We start from the raw sequence: 16,246 nt of genomic DNA on the forward strand, positions 1-16,246 counted from the left end.
TTACACTTGCGGCTGTAAAATGCTTCAAAGCGCTATTGCTTTCAGCAATCAGACGCAATTTCTTCAAGGAATTGCAAATCTAGTTTACTTTAGTTATTCAGACGTGACACAGAAGACAAAGAATTTAATGGATTTAGTGATATGGAGTGAGATTGCGTGCAATTAATTACAGTAAAGATACAAAGTTGATGAGTTCTTGAGGCTAGAGTTAAAGAAAACTGTTATGTTATATAAATGCTACACCTTTTCGTTTTTTTGTTGATGCTAGTATGTGAATATGTGTTGACACATATTCAGCCTGTTTTCTATTCACTTATGAATGTTATAACTTACCTTCCAGGATGATGTAATATCGTTTTTTTCAACCAGTTTGTAAAATAAATTACTTGAAAAAAATGCGACTTATACTCCAGTGCGACTTATGTATGGTTTTTTCTTCTTCATTGTGCATTTTTTGGCCCCTGCGACTTATACTCCAGTGCGACTTATAGTCCGAAAAATACGGTACTTAATCTGAGTTTTGTCACAATCATGTCAACCAGGATCATCTTTGGACTATTTCTTATCTTTTACCCTCAGTCTGTTGCAGCTCAGACTCTAATAATTCCACTTCCTATCTGGGTTTGACATGAGCTGAGGAATGGATTATGTGGTAGTCTGCAGTGCACTCATGCACAGATAATGTTCAAACCCTTATTTAGAAATGTGGTTATTCCGCTACATACATTGATGGTTGAATTAGATTATAATCCTCGCCATGAAACTTGGTTAGTCTCATTTGTGTAGATGTTGCTCTGAAATTTGAGTTTGATTATAATCCCAGACTTTCTTTGCTGCATTCAGACACTGTATCAAAATTTTAATCCGATTACAAACCAATATTCATTGGTTCTGTTTGTATGCTATATGCAGATGTAGCATCAAAGTTTAACCCTTTAGCACCGCAACTTTAGCTCCAGGTTCAACTTGGGGTTAAATATTAAAGGGTTAAATTTTGTGTAACAGCACAAAGCTGATATGAACGCTACATTTCTCCACATCAGAATCAGCTGATTCACGTTCATCGTGTAAACGGTCGGAGAGTTATGGTATGTCAGAGTGAGTTATTTAGGTGACAGCTCTAGTGTTAAAAGGTTAAATCAGATTATAATTCTAGATTATGATACTTAATAAATGTTTATGTAGAGATGTTTCCTCAACATATCAGTCATTATTTAATCTCAGATTTTGAGTTTTATCTCATGTCAGAATTCCTTTACTACTCACTTTATAGTGCGTTCACCATTTTGTATTGCTGTCTGAATCTATGGCTATGTCCAAAATTCCCTCCCTAATCACTAACTACTAAAAAACTATAAAGTGTGGGACTATCTAGTGGCCTGGATTTTAAAAGCAATCCGGACACCATGCTCACTACTTTTTTTTTAAACGCCGGATTTGACGTCACCGATTTAACTAATACAAACATGTTACAACGTCTGTTTGTGACATGTAAACACTTTTTTTTTGCCAAAATTGTTTGACAGCAATGCATTGTGGTCTATATTCCCTAATGGAGTGTGCATTGATGGACACTGGTTTTTTCGCAAAGACTAGATTTTGGAATGGTAGATCCTAACGGTGAGAAGTAAAATAATTTGTGTAGCCTTTATTCTTAAGTACTTTAGCTTAGAAACGCAGAGTTTCCATGATTTTTTTGACAATGTCGGTGGTTGTTGTTGTAGTAAAGTCATGTCGGACCCCCTCCCAAAATAAAATTATGATTGGTTTCCTCCTTGTGGGATTTCTAATAGCAGACAGCTCTGATTCGCTCCGTCCCGCCATCAGATCATGTTTTGTCTTCCGCCTCATTTATAAAAAAAAAAAAAATATATATATATATATATATATATATATATATATAAAATGTATCCAAGAACCACAAATAGGGACAGTATTCTCCCTTTAATTAAATAAAATATTAGTTACAGAGCACAAAAAAGGTCATTTTAGATGGAGATTTGTCAGTTTGATCTCACAGCTGCACAGCAGGACGCATGAGGACGTCTGTTGGCTCCTAGAGGGTTATGAACTTGCATAGTGATGCTTGAATTGAACGTTTTTAAGCACGGATGCCCCAAACACTCATTTACATAGACTTTTCATTGGAAGTGGTCACTTGAACACGGGTTTCCAAGTCCGGTGTGAACATAACATTAAGCCTCGTTTCCACTGAGCGGTACGGTCCGGTTCGATACAGTATTTTGAGCGTTTCCATTGTTAAATGGACCCATTAAATATTTCCGACCCGTACCTTTTGAGGGCTACAATCCACTGTAGGTCCATGGGAAAATAGAACAGGATAGTTGGGGCGGAGCCGCCACCTGTTGATTGGCAGAAAGTGATGATGAGATTAGAAAGCAACAAACTAGCATATCTGTTTTCCTCTTTACAGTGGTATTCTTCTTTCAAATATCTTTAAATTCTTGTTTCAGGATGTACAAAAAGTAAAACAAGAAAAAGACGAGCTGCTGGATGACCTCCATTGTTGTAGCTTTTCTAGTAATGCAATGACACGTTAGCGGTCTACACTGAGCATGCGCCGTAAAAAAAACAAACCAGTTAGCGACAGCGAGGCTAAACTGAGTGGAAACACTCACCAGAATTAACTGGACCGTACCGTACTACTCCTCACCGGACTGGAGTGCTCAGTGGAATTGCCGGTGCTGGTGAACTGTAGTTTGGTATATGTCAGAACAATAAACTAATCCAGAGGACTGTGTCCTTCTTTCACAGCCTGGGGGTGTCGCACAAGCTAGAGCCCAGCACTGACCCACACCCGCCTCCTTTTCTACCTAACCTCCCCCCCGGGCGTCTGTCTGTAGATGGTAGCTCTGTGTTTTCCCCCCTGCAGCACGCTAACCCTTCCTCTCACGCTCACCTCTCCTCCTGCAACCCTTTCTCCTCCGTCCTGCAGCAGAACCCTTTCTATGAAGACATTCTTGCTCTGAAGGCCTCAACCCCCCCGCTGCCTCCTTTGCCCTATCTTTCCAGTTCCTGCCCCCCCTTGACTCAAGTTGTGCCTCAGCCAAGTAGCTCTAACCCCTTGTCGGCACACGCTTTCCCGACCATGGAGGACCCCTTCGCTGATGCCCAGAGAGAGGGGATGACCGCAGCTGCCGAAGGACCTCCTCCGCCTGATCCCAGTGAAGCACCTCCTCCCAGGAAGTCCTCTAACCCTTTCAGGAGGGTCGACCTACCACAGGATGACGGGGAGTCTCAGTGGGACGAATCTTTTGAAGCGTTTGCAGCAGGAAGGCTGCAGCCTCCTGTGGTCGCCAGGGAAACCTCCTGGTTCTCCAGAGAGGAGCACACAGCCTTCAGGAGGGATGGTGACCGAGCTTTGAATCCTGCTAACCTTTATGCTGTGCCTGCATGCTCTGAAACTAAACACAACAGCAGCACTAACACCAGCGCAGCCCCCTCCCACAGCACTGGGACAGCGGTCAGCGGGATCTCTTCAGGACCTGGTCTTTTGGCAGATGAGGGTCTGTTCTGGTTCTCCTCAAAGGAACCTAAAACCGTCGACCTCCTTTTCCAGAGTCCCAGTGAATTGGGGTCTGCCACACAAACAGACCCTGACGAACCGCAGCTGAACCAAGAGAACCGAGTTCGGAGCACTGAGGTCCAGGATGGGTCCGTGGTGGATTCCAGCTGCACAGTGGTCAAGATTTCCGGTTCAAACGATGACTCGTCTTTTCTGCCACCGTCGTACATCTTCACCTCCTCGCCTCGTGCCCAGCCGGGTCTGTTGGACCGCCGTCAGGGTCCAAATTTTCTCAGAGTCAGTTCCACCCCAGATTCTCAGGAGAGTTTTACGGATGCAAAGACTTTGGATCGGAGCGGCACCAGTGTGTTTCCAAGTCTGTATCTGAGCACAGAGTCCCAGGATTACCAAACCTGCCGTTCTCCAATCTCCTTTAACCCCTCCGACCAGACCCCCTCCAAGGCTTCCCTGCCAGGTGACGGGGACAAAACCTCTGAGGATCTTTTTTTTGAAATCCCCCAGACAAGCAGATTCAAACCTGAGAGCTTACAGACCAGCATCCCAGAGAGGAGCAAATCACAAGACTCCTTCATGAGCTACGATCTGAAGGCTCCTCCTGAAGGAGGCGGGGAGGTGCAGGACGCCGACTCAACAGGCATGTCCTCCAAACACCTGAAGCTGCAGCGCTCCCGATCAGAGGGCGCTCTGGCTCCTCCCACACCCTCTTTGGAGAACGATCCTTGTTCTAGGAGGCGGTCCTCTTGGGCTCCACTGGGGGGCCACCTCCTCTCTTTAACCCCCCCTGCTCCTCAAAGCTTCCCTGTAGCTCTCCCTCCCCGTGCGAACCTTTCAGTGGTACGGCCGCGAGGTGCCTCAAGTCCGGAGGGGCCAGAGCCGCAGGCGGTCGTCCAGCAGGACAGGTGAGGCAGCACGTGCTCGGTGCCGGAGCCACAGGTGGAGGGATTTCTCATCTTCTGGGCCTGCAGCTCTGCTCCTGCAGGCTCTTCTGGGGCCTTTTCCTGGGTAGTGGGGGCCGTTTATGCATGCACACATGTTCTGATGCGCACACTCTCTCTGCAGGTGTGTCTCTATTGGGGTAACAGTGGGGGGGCTGTAAAGCCTCATGATAATTAGCAGGTTTTTTTTCCCGCCCTGATCACTAACACCCCTCCCCCCTTACACTCACAAAAAGGTGTGATTCATTCCTCTTGACCTCACACCCACGCACACCTGACTCCCTAACGTCTTTGCATGTGTTCTGGTCTCCTGGTTTCTAGAACCCTGCCCTCCTCTGTCTCATCTCTGCTGTTGCCTTAGAGGTCCTGAAGCAGGCCCACAAGACTCTGAAGCTGCTGCTTCAGCCTGGATGTTCTCTGAAACGTGCTCACAGAAATAGCAAAGATGCTTTTAATAGGGATGTCCTAAATATTGGTCCAATCAAGTCATTTAATCTGGTTGAAATCAGAGGTTGCGTCTCTTCAGGGATCAGATATTTATTTTATTCTCCTTGTTAGCAGTGCTTAATATATTGAGCTTATTATTGTATGTAAAAACTCTACTAGAAATCTACATAACATGAACGGATTATGACATTTTACTGCTGTAAAGCACAGCAGCAGGAAGCAGCACTGACTGTACAAAAACTGAGTGTGATTTCACCCAAACAGAATGACTTCGGCTCCAATTAAATCAATTCGTGAGACTGCACACTTTTATTGAGGCATCTGATTGGTCAATTTATCTCTCACATAACTTGGACTACTGGAAAATGTCATGAATAAAAAATGAGGATTAACAAAAACATACTTAAAAAGTAACAATAGTTATTCTGACAAACAGAATAACTATTTGTTTCTCTACAGAAGTCTATAGCCTTGTTTCAACTGAGCGGTTCGGTCCGGTTCGATCCAGTATTTTGAGCGTTTACACTGTTAAATGGACTGATTTAACAGTTCTGACCTCTACCTCTTCCGCCATCAGTAGAAGGTCCATAGGAAAATAGAATGGAGCGATTGGGGTGTAATAGCTGTATCCACCCGCCGATTGACAGAAAGTGACAACGACATTAGAAAGTACCAATAGAGCGCTAAGCTAGTAATTCCATTTTCCTCTTTAAGGCGGTATTCTTCTTAGCCGTCCGCAGTCTTCTTTCAAAAAACATTAAATTCCTGTTATACACGAACAAAAAGTAAAGTAAGAAAAAGACAAGCTGCTAGATGACCTCCATTGTTGTTGTCGTACTACAATGTCGTACTACAATGACGCAAAGACATGCTAGCGGTCCACACCACAACAACGCTAAGTGGAAATGAGGCTTCACTGAGTGGAAACGCTGGCCAGAATTAACTGGTCCACCCCGTATTACTCCTACCGTACCGGACTGCTCAGTGTAAACGAGGCTTATGAGACCAGCTGGTACTTCCTGTTTGGAACCAGAGGGTGGAGTCACTCAGTCTAGTTCTCGTATATAGTTCGCTAAAGTTAGCAAGACATTCACAGGTTTGGACTTCCAGGCTGAAAAACTAAATGTTAAAAACTAGCAGCCAGTGTTTCTATGAGTTTGCCTTAAGGCAAACGATAACTTTCAAAGTAGGGCTGTGTATTTCCAACAACCTAGCGATACGATACTTATCCCAATACAATACGTATTGCGATATATCCCGAGACTGTACCACAACGTCTTTCATCGTAGTAAGATAGTAAAATTCATTGTATTTAATGATCACGACATTGGTCGGTTTAGGTGGAGGATGCTCATAGATAATTAAATAAATACCGTCTCATCAGCATTTTAAATCAAATGAAATATTGCCAAATTAAATATCGCGATATATTGCCAAATCGATTTTTCTCTACACCCCTAGTTCAAAGGCCTTTAAAATATTTTAATTCAAATTCTTTTTGACTCTTTAACACGAAATATTTAGCATACTGTAACTTTTTAACCATTAAGACGATCAATGTAACCTTGTTGAGCCGCTTTTCTCCTTCGGCATCAACTGGAATTACTTTGATTGTACTGTGTAGAACAATTGCAGGACGTTAAAGATTTTCTTACACATTTTTGATTGAGATATAAAAAATGTTCTGTTGATCACACATGACTAGTTATCACTTATTAGCCCTCGATATCAGGAGATTCTCAGAATCAAATGACTCTGAATCAAATAACCTGAATATGGACATCCCTAGTTTTCACACCTTTCACGTTTCCTAAGAACGTTTGCAGAGAAGCAGGACCTCCAGGATGGCAAACAGATGATGCCTCATCTGTAGATGAGCGTGTACTGCTGGGGGCTGGCTGTCTGATGCTTCTAGATCCCTTTATACTCTTGTCTTGTTTTCCTGCGCAGCCCCCACCCAGTGAAGCCGTTGACGACCACTGCCCCTGCGGAGGAGGAGCGGTCAAAGCTGGCCAGCGGCCTAGAGAAGCTCAAGTCCACAATCCACCCAGGGAGGGGAAGCCACCTGACAGAGCAGGAGGACAAGAAGAAGGTACTCAACCCCCCACCTCCAATTGTTTGTGACAAAACTAGGGCTGGAATATTGGCTATATTGGTTAAACGATTCAATTTGATTCACAAGAGCCTAAATCGATTCAATTTTTTTCGATTCTTCAGTTCAATTCAATTTTAAATTCACCCATTTATACACATTTGTTTAGAAATACATTAATAATCTACTATATAATTTGTATATATATTTATATTAATCTGATCCAGTTCACATATTGTAAATGTATTAGTGAAATAATGAGATTGTTAATATCATAAAGTGTCACATGGATTCTCTAAAGGAGAAATTCTAACTAGCACACTAGCATTATCACAGGTAATGCTAGATATCTAGTTTTTAGTTTAAAATGGCTTAGATGTGTGTTTTACACCTAGTTTGCGCATGACCTGATTAGTCGACTAATCTGAAAAAATAATCAATGATTAGTCGACTGTTAAAATAATTGTTTGTGGATGCATTATTAAAAAATATTTCCTTAAAAGAATTGGGAAAATTCATGCCTGTAAGTTTATAAATATGTTCATTTAGTCAGCAATGTATTTTTAGGTTCACTGAGCGTTAGCTTTAGCCGTTCTATGGAAAATTCCATTAAATGTTAGCATCAAGCTAGCAGACTTTAGCTTTATCTGCTAAATCTGTTTATATCTTTTGTGAACCAATTATTGATCTATTAACCTTAAATCAATTTAAATTGATCAATGAATTTTTTTCAACCCAAGCCTAGACAAAACTGATATTTACCACAATGTTTTTGTCTTTAAACGCCTCCTAATCCCAAACTCCTGCGGCTCTGTGCCCCCAGATTCTCACAGGAGGGGCGGGGTCATACTACCACCTGACCCACAGCCAGCTGGTGGCTCTGCTGGTGCAGCGGGAGGCGGAGCTTCAGAGGCATAAGGAGGAGTTTAAGAACCAGAAACTGCTGCTAGCCAAACGGGAGGCGGAGCTTAAGAGGCTGAAGCCACAGGTCAGAGACCTGGAGGACTACATCGACACACTGCTGGTGCGCATCATGGAGCAGAAGCCCACCCTCCTGCAAGTGCGCTCCAAGCTCAAGTGACAGGAGAGGGGGCAAGCCGCGCCCCCAGCCCCACCCACTCGAACCCTTCCAACAGCTCTTTAGTCTTCTCACTGCTCTGCTGTCTTACATAGTGTTGACGCACTGACACAAGATGCTACGGTTTCCAGCTTGGCCCCGCCCCCCACTTCAGGATGGTTGGAGGGGTTTGAATGTAGCTCCGCCTCAGGTTGTTTTCAGATTCTATAAGCCACGCTGGGGGGGCCACACCCCCCCTCTTTTGTTTCTACAGAGAAGTTTGGGTTTTGAACCATCCATGCAAACGAGGTCCTCAGCTGGAGGGGGAGGGGTCTTCTTCAAAAGAACTGTACACAACTGTATCACATGTCTGACACACAACCAAACAGGTAACACACAACCACAGCACAACAGACACACAAAAGATACACAACCGTCACATTAGGCACACAACCAGGACAAAACAATTACATAGCAGACACAAAAACCACAGAAAACAATGACACAGTAGACACACAACCATAACACAACCATAACACAACAATCACTATACATACACACATTAGACGCAACCAAAACACAACTGCCGAACAACTATCACTTATCATACGCGCAACATACACACATTAGACACGCGACAAAAACACAACTATCGCACAACAATCGCTTAACATACCCACATTGGACACACAGGCAACACAACCAGAACACAACAGTCTCACGACATACTAAAGATACACACATTAGACACAGCTGCCGTACAACAATCACTTAATAACAGTCACACATTAGACATGCAACCAAAACACAACATACACACCATCATGATACAACTCATACACAACTGTCTTGTACAATGGACAGCCAAGGAAAAACACAACCATCATACAACATTTACACATCAGTCACACTTTAGACACACAACCAGAACACAACAGTCTCACAACTAACACACAACAGACAAAACCCACAGGTAACAAGGACACAGTAGACACCCAAGCAAAAACACCACAGCCATCACACAATAGTCAAATTGCAGTAACACAATAGTAATAAAACAGTTGCACAACAGTGAGACAACATTCACACAACAGTCACACCGCTGACCTGCTCTTAGTCTCATCCTACAAACCTAAACCACAGTAGCATTGCTGTCACACAACAGACGATGGGCGACTGTTGCACGACACACACGTTTTCACACATTAACACAACATACACAAAACCTCACTAATGAAGGCAGAGAAATTTGATCAAGTTGAGGTTTGAAGAGGGGAAATCAGTGACGGAGTCCCCATGAAATGATTGTGAAAAGAGTTCACATGCACACATGTTTGTGCGTTCTTGCATTTTTATAGATGTTTTTTCCAGGCAACACAAAAGTGAAACAAAAACAAACCAAATGAGAGGAGCCCGAGTTCCTCGCCACGTCACGTCACTGGACAGATTGTAGCTTCTGAAATGTTCAAAGTGTTCTTAGACAATTTTTGCTTCCTTATGCTCTTTTGTGGTCTTTTTCTGGGACTCACACTGTCGTGTGCGTCTGATCTTTAGCTCGTCATCATGCTCACCTGAGCTGGCAGGCTGTGGCGCGGGTCACGCCGGCACTTTCAGGTAAAGCGACGACGCTGGAGCTCCTTCCTCGCTCCTCACACGTGCTCCCTCCACTTGACTCCTGCACGTTGGGGAGATGCCTGCAACATGCTGGTGCCTGACCCGCCCCCCCTCATCACATCTGCTTCTGCTCCAGGTGTCATAAAGGGAATCATCTTTAATGTCATAGTGAAATGCCAAATGCTGCCTTATTTTAGCTTTGTTTGGACGCCGGTCCAGAATTGATTTTCCTGTCTGGGCAGGCTGGAAAAGGAAAAGCCATCTGTTCTCCGAAGGGTTTATTTCTCTGCTTCTTTGTTCTTTAGATTTATGCACAGAATAAAGTGTATGCATACCCATAGGAAAAGAGTGATTTACTGTGAAATGCCAAAAAAAAGAAGAAAAGAGAAAACAGTATTCAGGCCATGATGCCTCCGTTAGCATTCGTGGATGTTCTTGCACTGAATTGTCAGAAGCAAAGCAGTACCATTCGTTAGTCTAACAGCACTTAGATATGGCTCTGTTACACAGCACTTCTGACTGCAGCCTGGCCCCCACCTCTGCAGCCGACAGCAGGCACCGACCAGGGCGTCTTCCACGGAGAGCGTTCAGACGTGAGCTGGAACTGTTTGCTCCCTCGATTGTGTGAACGGGCTCCAGCTGTGGGGCAAGATTGGAACGTTTACACTATGTGATGCAAATGTTTCACAATTTTTGTATATTTAATAAAGAATATTTTGTGGTTTATGCTCACACTATGCTAAAATGCTTTTTTAAATCTGTCTCTTCCTTTTTTGCTGAATTTTAGTAGTTCTAAGAACAAGTGAGGCGTCTTAAAAGGTTAACGTGCTTTTAAAGTGATTTAATGTCTCTAATGGTTCTTTTAATTAGCAGCTCATATAGAAACGATCACAAACTGACTTTCATTTTCATCAGTGGTTTTCATCGTCTGCTTTGGCCTCAGAAAACTGTCAGATCTGAGCTCATCTTTGAAAAAGTCACCACTAGGGGGCTCTGTTTCCTCTATAAATTTGGATTTGGAAATTGTTTAATTCAGAAAAAAAAGACAAAACAAATATGTATATATGGAGAGATGTATTAAACTTAAGATAATTAGTCATGAAATTATAAAAAAATATATATACATCCATAAACACATGTAAATCAGATGATCTGTTGTTAATTCTTCCTGGTTAGATTTTATTACGTTGATCCGTTTAACCCTTCCGCTCTCTTTGAGGTCCAGATGACTCCAACCACATATTGATGTATGATTCCTTCCATGACAAATGTGGACAGGATTCTATGTATGCCATAGAAATTAGTGAAACTTATCAAAGATAAAAAAAAAGTTCAGCGCACTGTCTTGTGGGGTCCAGATGACCCCACTTTTAATGTAAACAAGCCAAGGAGAGAAGAAGGGTTAATCAGGGAATTTTTTTAAACAGTTTTACTAAGACTATTTTCATAAAACCAACCACAAGAATCTCTTCTTCCTGGGAGATGTAGTCCAGATTCCATTGGGATTGGTGAGGAGACTACATTTATTTAATTTTGGGATAATTCATGTTCTCAGAACCCACTGAATCCTCTTTGGGGTCATGGGGTTGCTGGAGCCTATCCGAATTATTGTTGGGGGAAATAGTGTATTTGGCATTGCACATTTGTACAATGAAATTAAAGAGCAATTAACAACAGACTGTGATATACAGTAGAAAACAAAGTACTAGTTCTAGATTAAAATGATACTCCATTTCAACATATATATAGATATATATATATAAGTGCACATCTCCCATTCTGCACACACCATACACTTCAAATTCATTTTAAAGAGACTATTGATCCTGAATCAAAACTGTTTTTGAAGCGAGTGGTTCTGCACTTGTCCGGTATGTTTTTCCGGAGCAGTCTAACAGGGTTAAGACCTGAACAGGTCGTCAGTCAGTTCCAGGTCCACACTCTTACATGAGAACCTAGGGACACTTTAGATTAGAAATTTAATTAGATATGGTTTATTTCAAGCAATCCAGAATAAAAGAATAATAATTAATGTGCAGTACAATCAATCAACAGAAGTTTGATGTCAAACAACATAACTAGACAATAAAAGATAGATTGCCTGAAAGGGAAATTATATAATCCCCCTCCGGCTCGACCTTACTATTTCCTTTACGTGTATTATGGTTATTCGGTTCATGACTTAAGATCAAACATTTAGATCTTTTTAATATAGATTCCAGTTATTAGGAGTCCTTAAATAACATTAAATCACACGACTATGTAAGTAGATATGACACTATTTCAGACTTTGTCATTGCATATGCAGATCGATTATCAAAAATATATTATTTTTCGGAGGTTATGCAAAGTTTTTAAACTGTTTTTCTTTTGGATTCTTTTATCACCAGAAAGAAAGAAAAAAACGCAACGCACATTAAATTTATGTCAAATATGAGGATATTAAAATTATTGTAACAGAAATTCTAAGAAAGCTTCATCTGTTTTTTAAACCGACCTCACTCCTGCAGGATTATGGGATTGCTGGAGCCTATTCCAGTCATGTTGGTTGAAGGTGGTCTCTATGTTCACACATAGCTTTAAGTATTTTTAAGGCTGTTTTTAGATTCTACGAACAAAATGTGCTGTCACTGAACACGTGTTGAAAGTTAAACCAGGATTTGGAACTTTGACTAATCAGGGACCTGGATTTGATTGTGACGTATGGATGATGTCCTATTTTATTTTGCATGAGTGCCAACCATTTGTAAATTGATCATAGAGGAGAAATTAGAAATAGCAATTTGCGCATGGCTGGAATCTTATGACACCAAATATTTTATATATCGGAATAAAGCTGTGATAGAGAAAGCCTGGAGAAAGAATCCATTTCCTTAGCTTGGACAGTTTGCACTGAGTCTCTACTACAGGTACGTGTACTAATGAATACTGCTGAGGTATGTTCACACCAGTTGCATGTGGTGTGTTCAAGAACGCATTATACAGTATACAGTACGTGATTTCATGAACGTGCACGGTGGTTTTCAAACGATAGGCAGGGGCCGACAGGAAGAGGATTCTTTTTCTTTGGGTTTTTACTATTCACTAGAGCACGGGTCAAAAACTGGCGGCCCCCAAGTCAATATTTTGTGGCCCTCGCCTTAACATAAAAATTCAATATCTTCTGCATGTTCACACTTCTTTGATGAAAGATTTGTATTTGCTTTGTGATGTTTCACCTTGTTTTATGCTCAAAACTTTGCATTTGATATTGTCGTTGGATCTGGTCGTAAGAAAAGTCCTTAGCAACAGTTGCTAGCGTTGTTAGCTCCTGTTGTTTCACAGGACATACAAAAAATATTGCTTGGTAGTACATGGACATGAACAAATGTTCAGTAAACCTGTTCAGTAGACATACACAATGGACCAAAGATACAGACAGTGGATGCAAAAACATATTTTTGGCACAGTTGGAACCCCATAGCCCAGCCTCAGCCAGACTCTGCTTTCAGTGGCCCTCAAGGTAAATTGAAATTGAAAACCCTGCACTAGAGCTGGTCTACCACTTACATTTGTTAGAGGCTCAAAGCTAAAAGCCAAACCGGTGCAAACTTCTGAAACCTTGCTCCAGGTGTTCTGTTTTCGTGGGTCTGTTCCGATGTATTAAAGTCTTGGTGTCCATCTCATTCTCACTCCCAACTCATCATATGTGGATGTATAGTTTGGGTCCCTTCCACCTTTTTGACCCTTTGAGTGTCCCCAGCTCCTTGTTCTTTGACGCTAATCAAGGGTCCCCAACCCTCGGGATGCTGAACCCCGACCTGGTACCATTTCCAAATCCGGTTTAGTGTCTAGAGGGTTGGGGACCCTTGATTTAAGGGGAACAGCCAGCACGTCAAAACACGACAAGTTGGGGACACCAAAAAATGTCAAAAGGTAACGTGGAGAGGGCCTGAATCATACGTCCATATATGGTGAGTCGGGAATGCGAATGTGTGGTGGTTTTTGGACAGAAAAGGCAATATTAATGTTGGTACGTTCATGTTATGAAAGCATCGCAGTTCAGTATTGCAATTCACTGCATGATCAATGAACGTCTGATTTGTACGTAGAGCCCACGACCAGACTTAAAAACTTGCATAGCGCCATGTGAATGCTAGCATCCTGGATGCACAAGTCCAAAATTCAGGTTGACGTCCGTTTACATCGTCTTTTTATTGTAAGTGGCTGCTTGAATGTGAGTCGACCCGCCCATTCTCAACATGTGCTGAACGCCTGTTCAAAAACCTGCGTTCAGCAAATATCAAATGCCCAGTGTGTATGGAAAGTGAAAATGATCATAAATCACCAAGAAAAAGGTAAATTACGTGGTATTTTTAAAACGTGTGTGAAAAGCAGCGTTTTGATGGTCAATACACCGTTCTTCATGCCGCTTCTCCTGGGAATTTCTGATCCTTTTTGCTTGCCATAGATGTGTACATAACATAATGTTTCTCATAAGTTAATTCCAGTATTGTTCTACAGAAAAATTCAAATGGTCAGAGCATGAACTGTGGTGGAAACCGATCCAACAGGGAGCAGAGATCATCACAACAAGAGTAAAAAGGTCGTAGATCCACGGAGTAACTCTCTGCTCATCCACTAAGTGGTGATGATGAAATTCACTGATTACAGCGAATCCCCAAAGAAGGCAAATTAAGATCTGAAAAGCTACCGCCGTTTTTTCAGGAGCAGTTATCTAAACTAAAATAAGATTTGAAAATGAATGACAGTGTGTGTTGTTTTGACCCGGTTCATCTCAGGGTCCTGGTCCAGACAGATTTATTCAAACAGCACACAGAGAAACTGAACTGGGCAGGTTTAACCCTCGTCCCCAGCACCATGTTTTCAGCATCAAACCATATGCTCAGTGAGGGACGTGCAGCAGCAGCGCTTCAGAGAGCAGATTTCCATCCAAATTGGCAGTTGGCATAATTAAACGAGAGCTCTAAACGATCCCTTCTGCCCCATTCTAAATCAACAGATATAATAATAAATGTGCATTAATTGTGTTCTGAAAGTGTGGATTTGGACTTTTACAGACGCCGATAGGAAATAGTGCAGAGGCATTAATGAGACTTTAGCAACTGGGAGAAACAGCTGGAAAAGCATCATCCTGTGGAGCCACAGCTGCTGCCGCTCCGTGGCTTCAGATCCATGATGTTCGGAAATAACTTGGGCCATCTGTGAAGTAGAATGTTAGATTTATCAAATGATCTTTGAAAGTTCACCCAGACTGTGAAATGAGCACAAAGTGAATCTAAGAACTTGGTGTCCCTGTTGTTTGAGGGGGAAAAAGTTGTGTACAGGATGAAAGGTTGTCTAGCTCACACGGGTCAGAGTCAAGGCCCGGCGGGTAATTCTATCCGGCCCGTTCAAAATTATCCAACCTTACAGTCCCCCAACCCCAATCTAACATTACTGGTGCAACAAAACTGCAGAGAGTTTTTTCCAGTTTTGGTCCAGATTCAAGCTCAGACAAGAAAAACAAAGACGTACGTGGATTTATTTGTCTGCAAGTGGATGATTCAGAATGGGGTGGAGCAGGGAGATTTTGCCCCGCCCGTCATTTTTTTCTCCATTACAATTACAAACTTTTCCAGCAGCATGTTTTCGTCTGCTCCTGATTCACCACAATTTGAACAAAGAAATACTCAGAAATGCAATTTAAAGCTTGATTTTCTTTATATTTCTCCTCCATCATGAGAAAAATGCCACAAGAATGTTATGTTAAAAACACCAAAAACACTTTCACAGAGTGGATCTTTCAGGTCAGTCAAGTTCAGAAGACCAACAACAGTCAAGTCCAACTCAGAATCGCCCAATCTTTCGTGGTTTTACTTATGATAAAACATTAACAGTAAATTGAAAAACCTGTTTTGTCTGAATTCAAGAGTTAGTGAAGAACAGGGTTGATGGGAAGGCAGAAACAACTGTTCCCTACAGCGACTGTCCTTGTCTGCGGCCTGGTGCGTGTCATGGCGGTGATGTGTCTCGCTGCTTTTCGTGTGATGAAACAGACAGAAGTTTGCATGAATCTTCTTTCCTGCTGCATCCTAATTGGGTGAAGGAGCTTGTCTCCACTCATTATGATTTGATTTGAATCCCTGCGCTCTCATTACAGCCCATCATCCACCCGGACACAGGGGAGAAGGTCCTCCTGGCCCTTCGGATGTCAGGTACAGAGGCTGGGTGTGGAAACCTGGTGGGTTGTGGGAAATTGGAGCTTGTCATGTGGTCCAACACAAAGCCTTGGTTCTCCCTGGAAGCTGTCATGATCCAATAGGGCTCTTCAGGTTGTGCAAGACCTCACAAAGGTCACACTCAGCTGGATGCTGATTAAAAGCTGCCCCTGCAGTGGGGCAAAAGTTCTGCAGATTCTGATCTATGTGAGGGGTTCGCTGTCACCCTCTGGAACACCAGAGGAGCTCTGATGTTACGTTCATGCGCTGAAGCGACTACTTCCAATGAAAAGTCTATGTAAATGCATGTTTTGGACTTCTAGGTTCAAAATTCGTGCGTTCACGTGATGCTAC

General features: G+C 42.5%; 1 protein-coding gene across 3 annotated transcripts in view; it reads left to right on the top strand.

The window, feature by feature from the left end:
* rab11fip5a (RAB11 family interacting protein 5a (class I)) overlaps positions 1-10,437 on the top strand; it is a 25,595-nt gene extending 15,158 nt beyond the window's left edge. Inside the window, exons 4-6 of one of the 3 annotated variants that reach the window (XM_024269938.2) lie at positions 2,776-4,446; positions 6,880-7,021; positions 7,845-10,437. In XM_024269938.2, coding sequence (XP_024125706.1) covers positions 2,776-4,446; positions 6,880-7,021; positions 7,845-8,102 — 2,071 coding nt within the window. In that variant the 3' untranslated portion in view covers positions 8,103-10,437. The remainder of the gene's footprint in view (positions 1-2,775; positions 4,447-6,879; positions 7,022-7,844) is intronic. The other 2 variants (XM_024269947.2, XM_024269953.2) reach the window with 2 other exon arrangements.
* Positions 10,438-16,246: the final 5,809 nt, after the last annotated feature.

Source organism: Oryzias melastigma, linkage group LG22, assembly GCF_002922805.2.
Source record: "Oryzias melastigma strain HK-1 linkage group LG22, ASM292280v2, whole genome shotgun sequence".
NCBI lineage: Eukaryota > Metazoa > Chordata > Actinopteri > Beloniformes > Adrianichthyidae > Oryzias > Oryzias melastigma.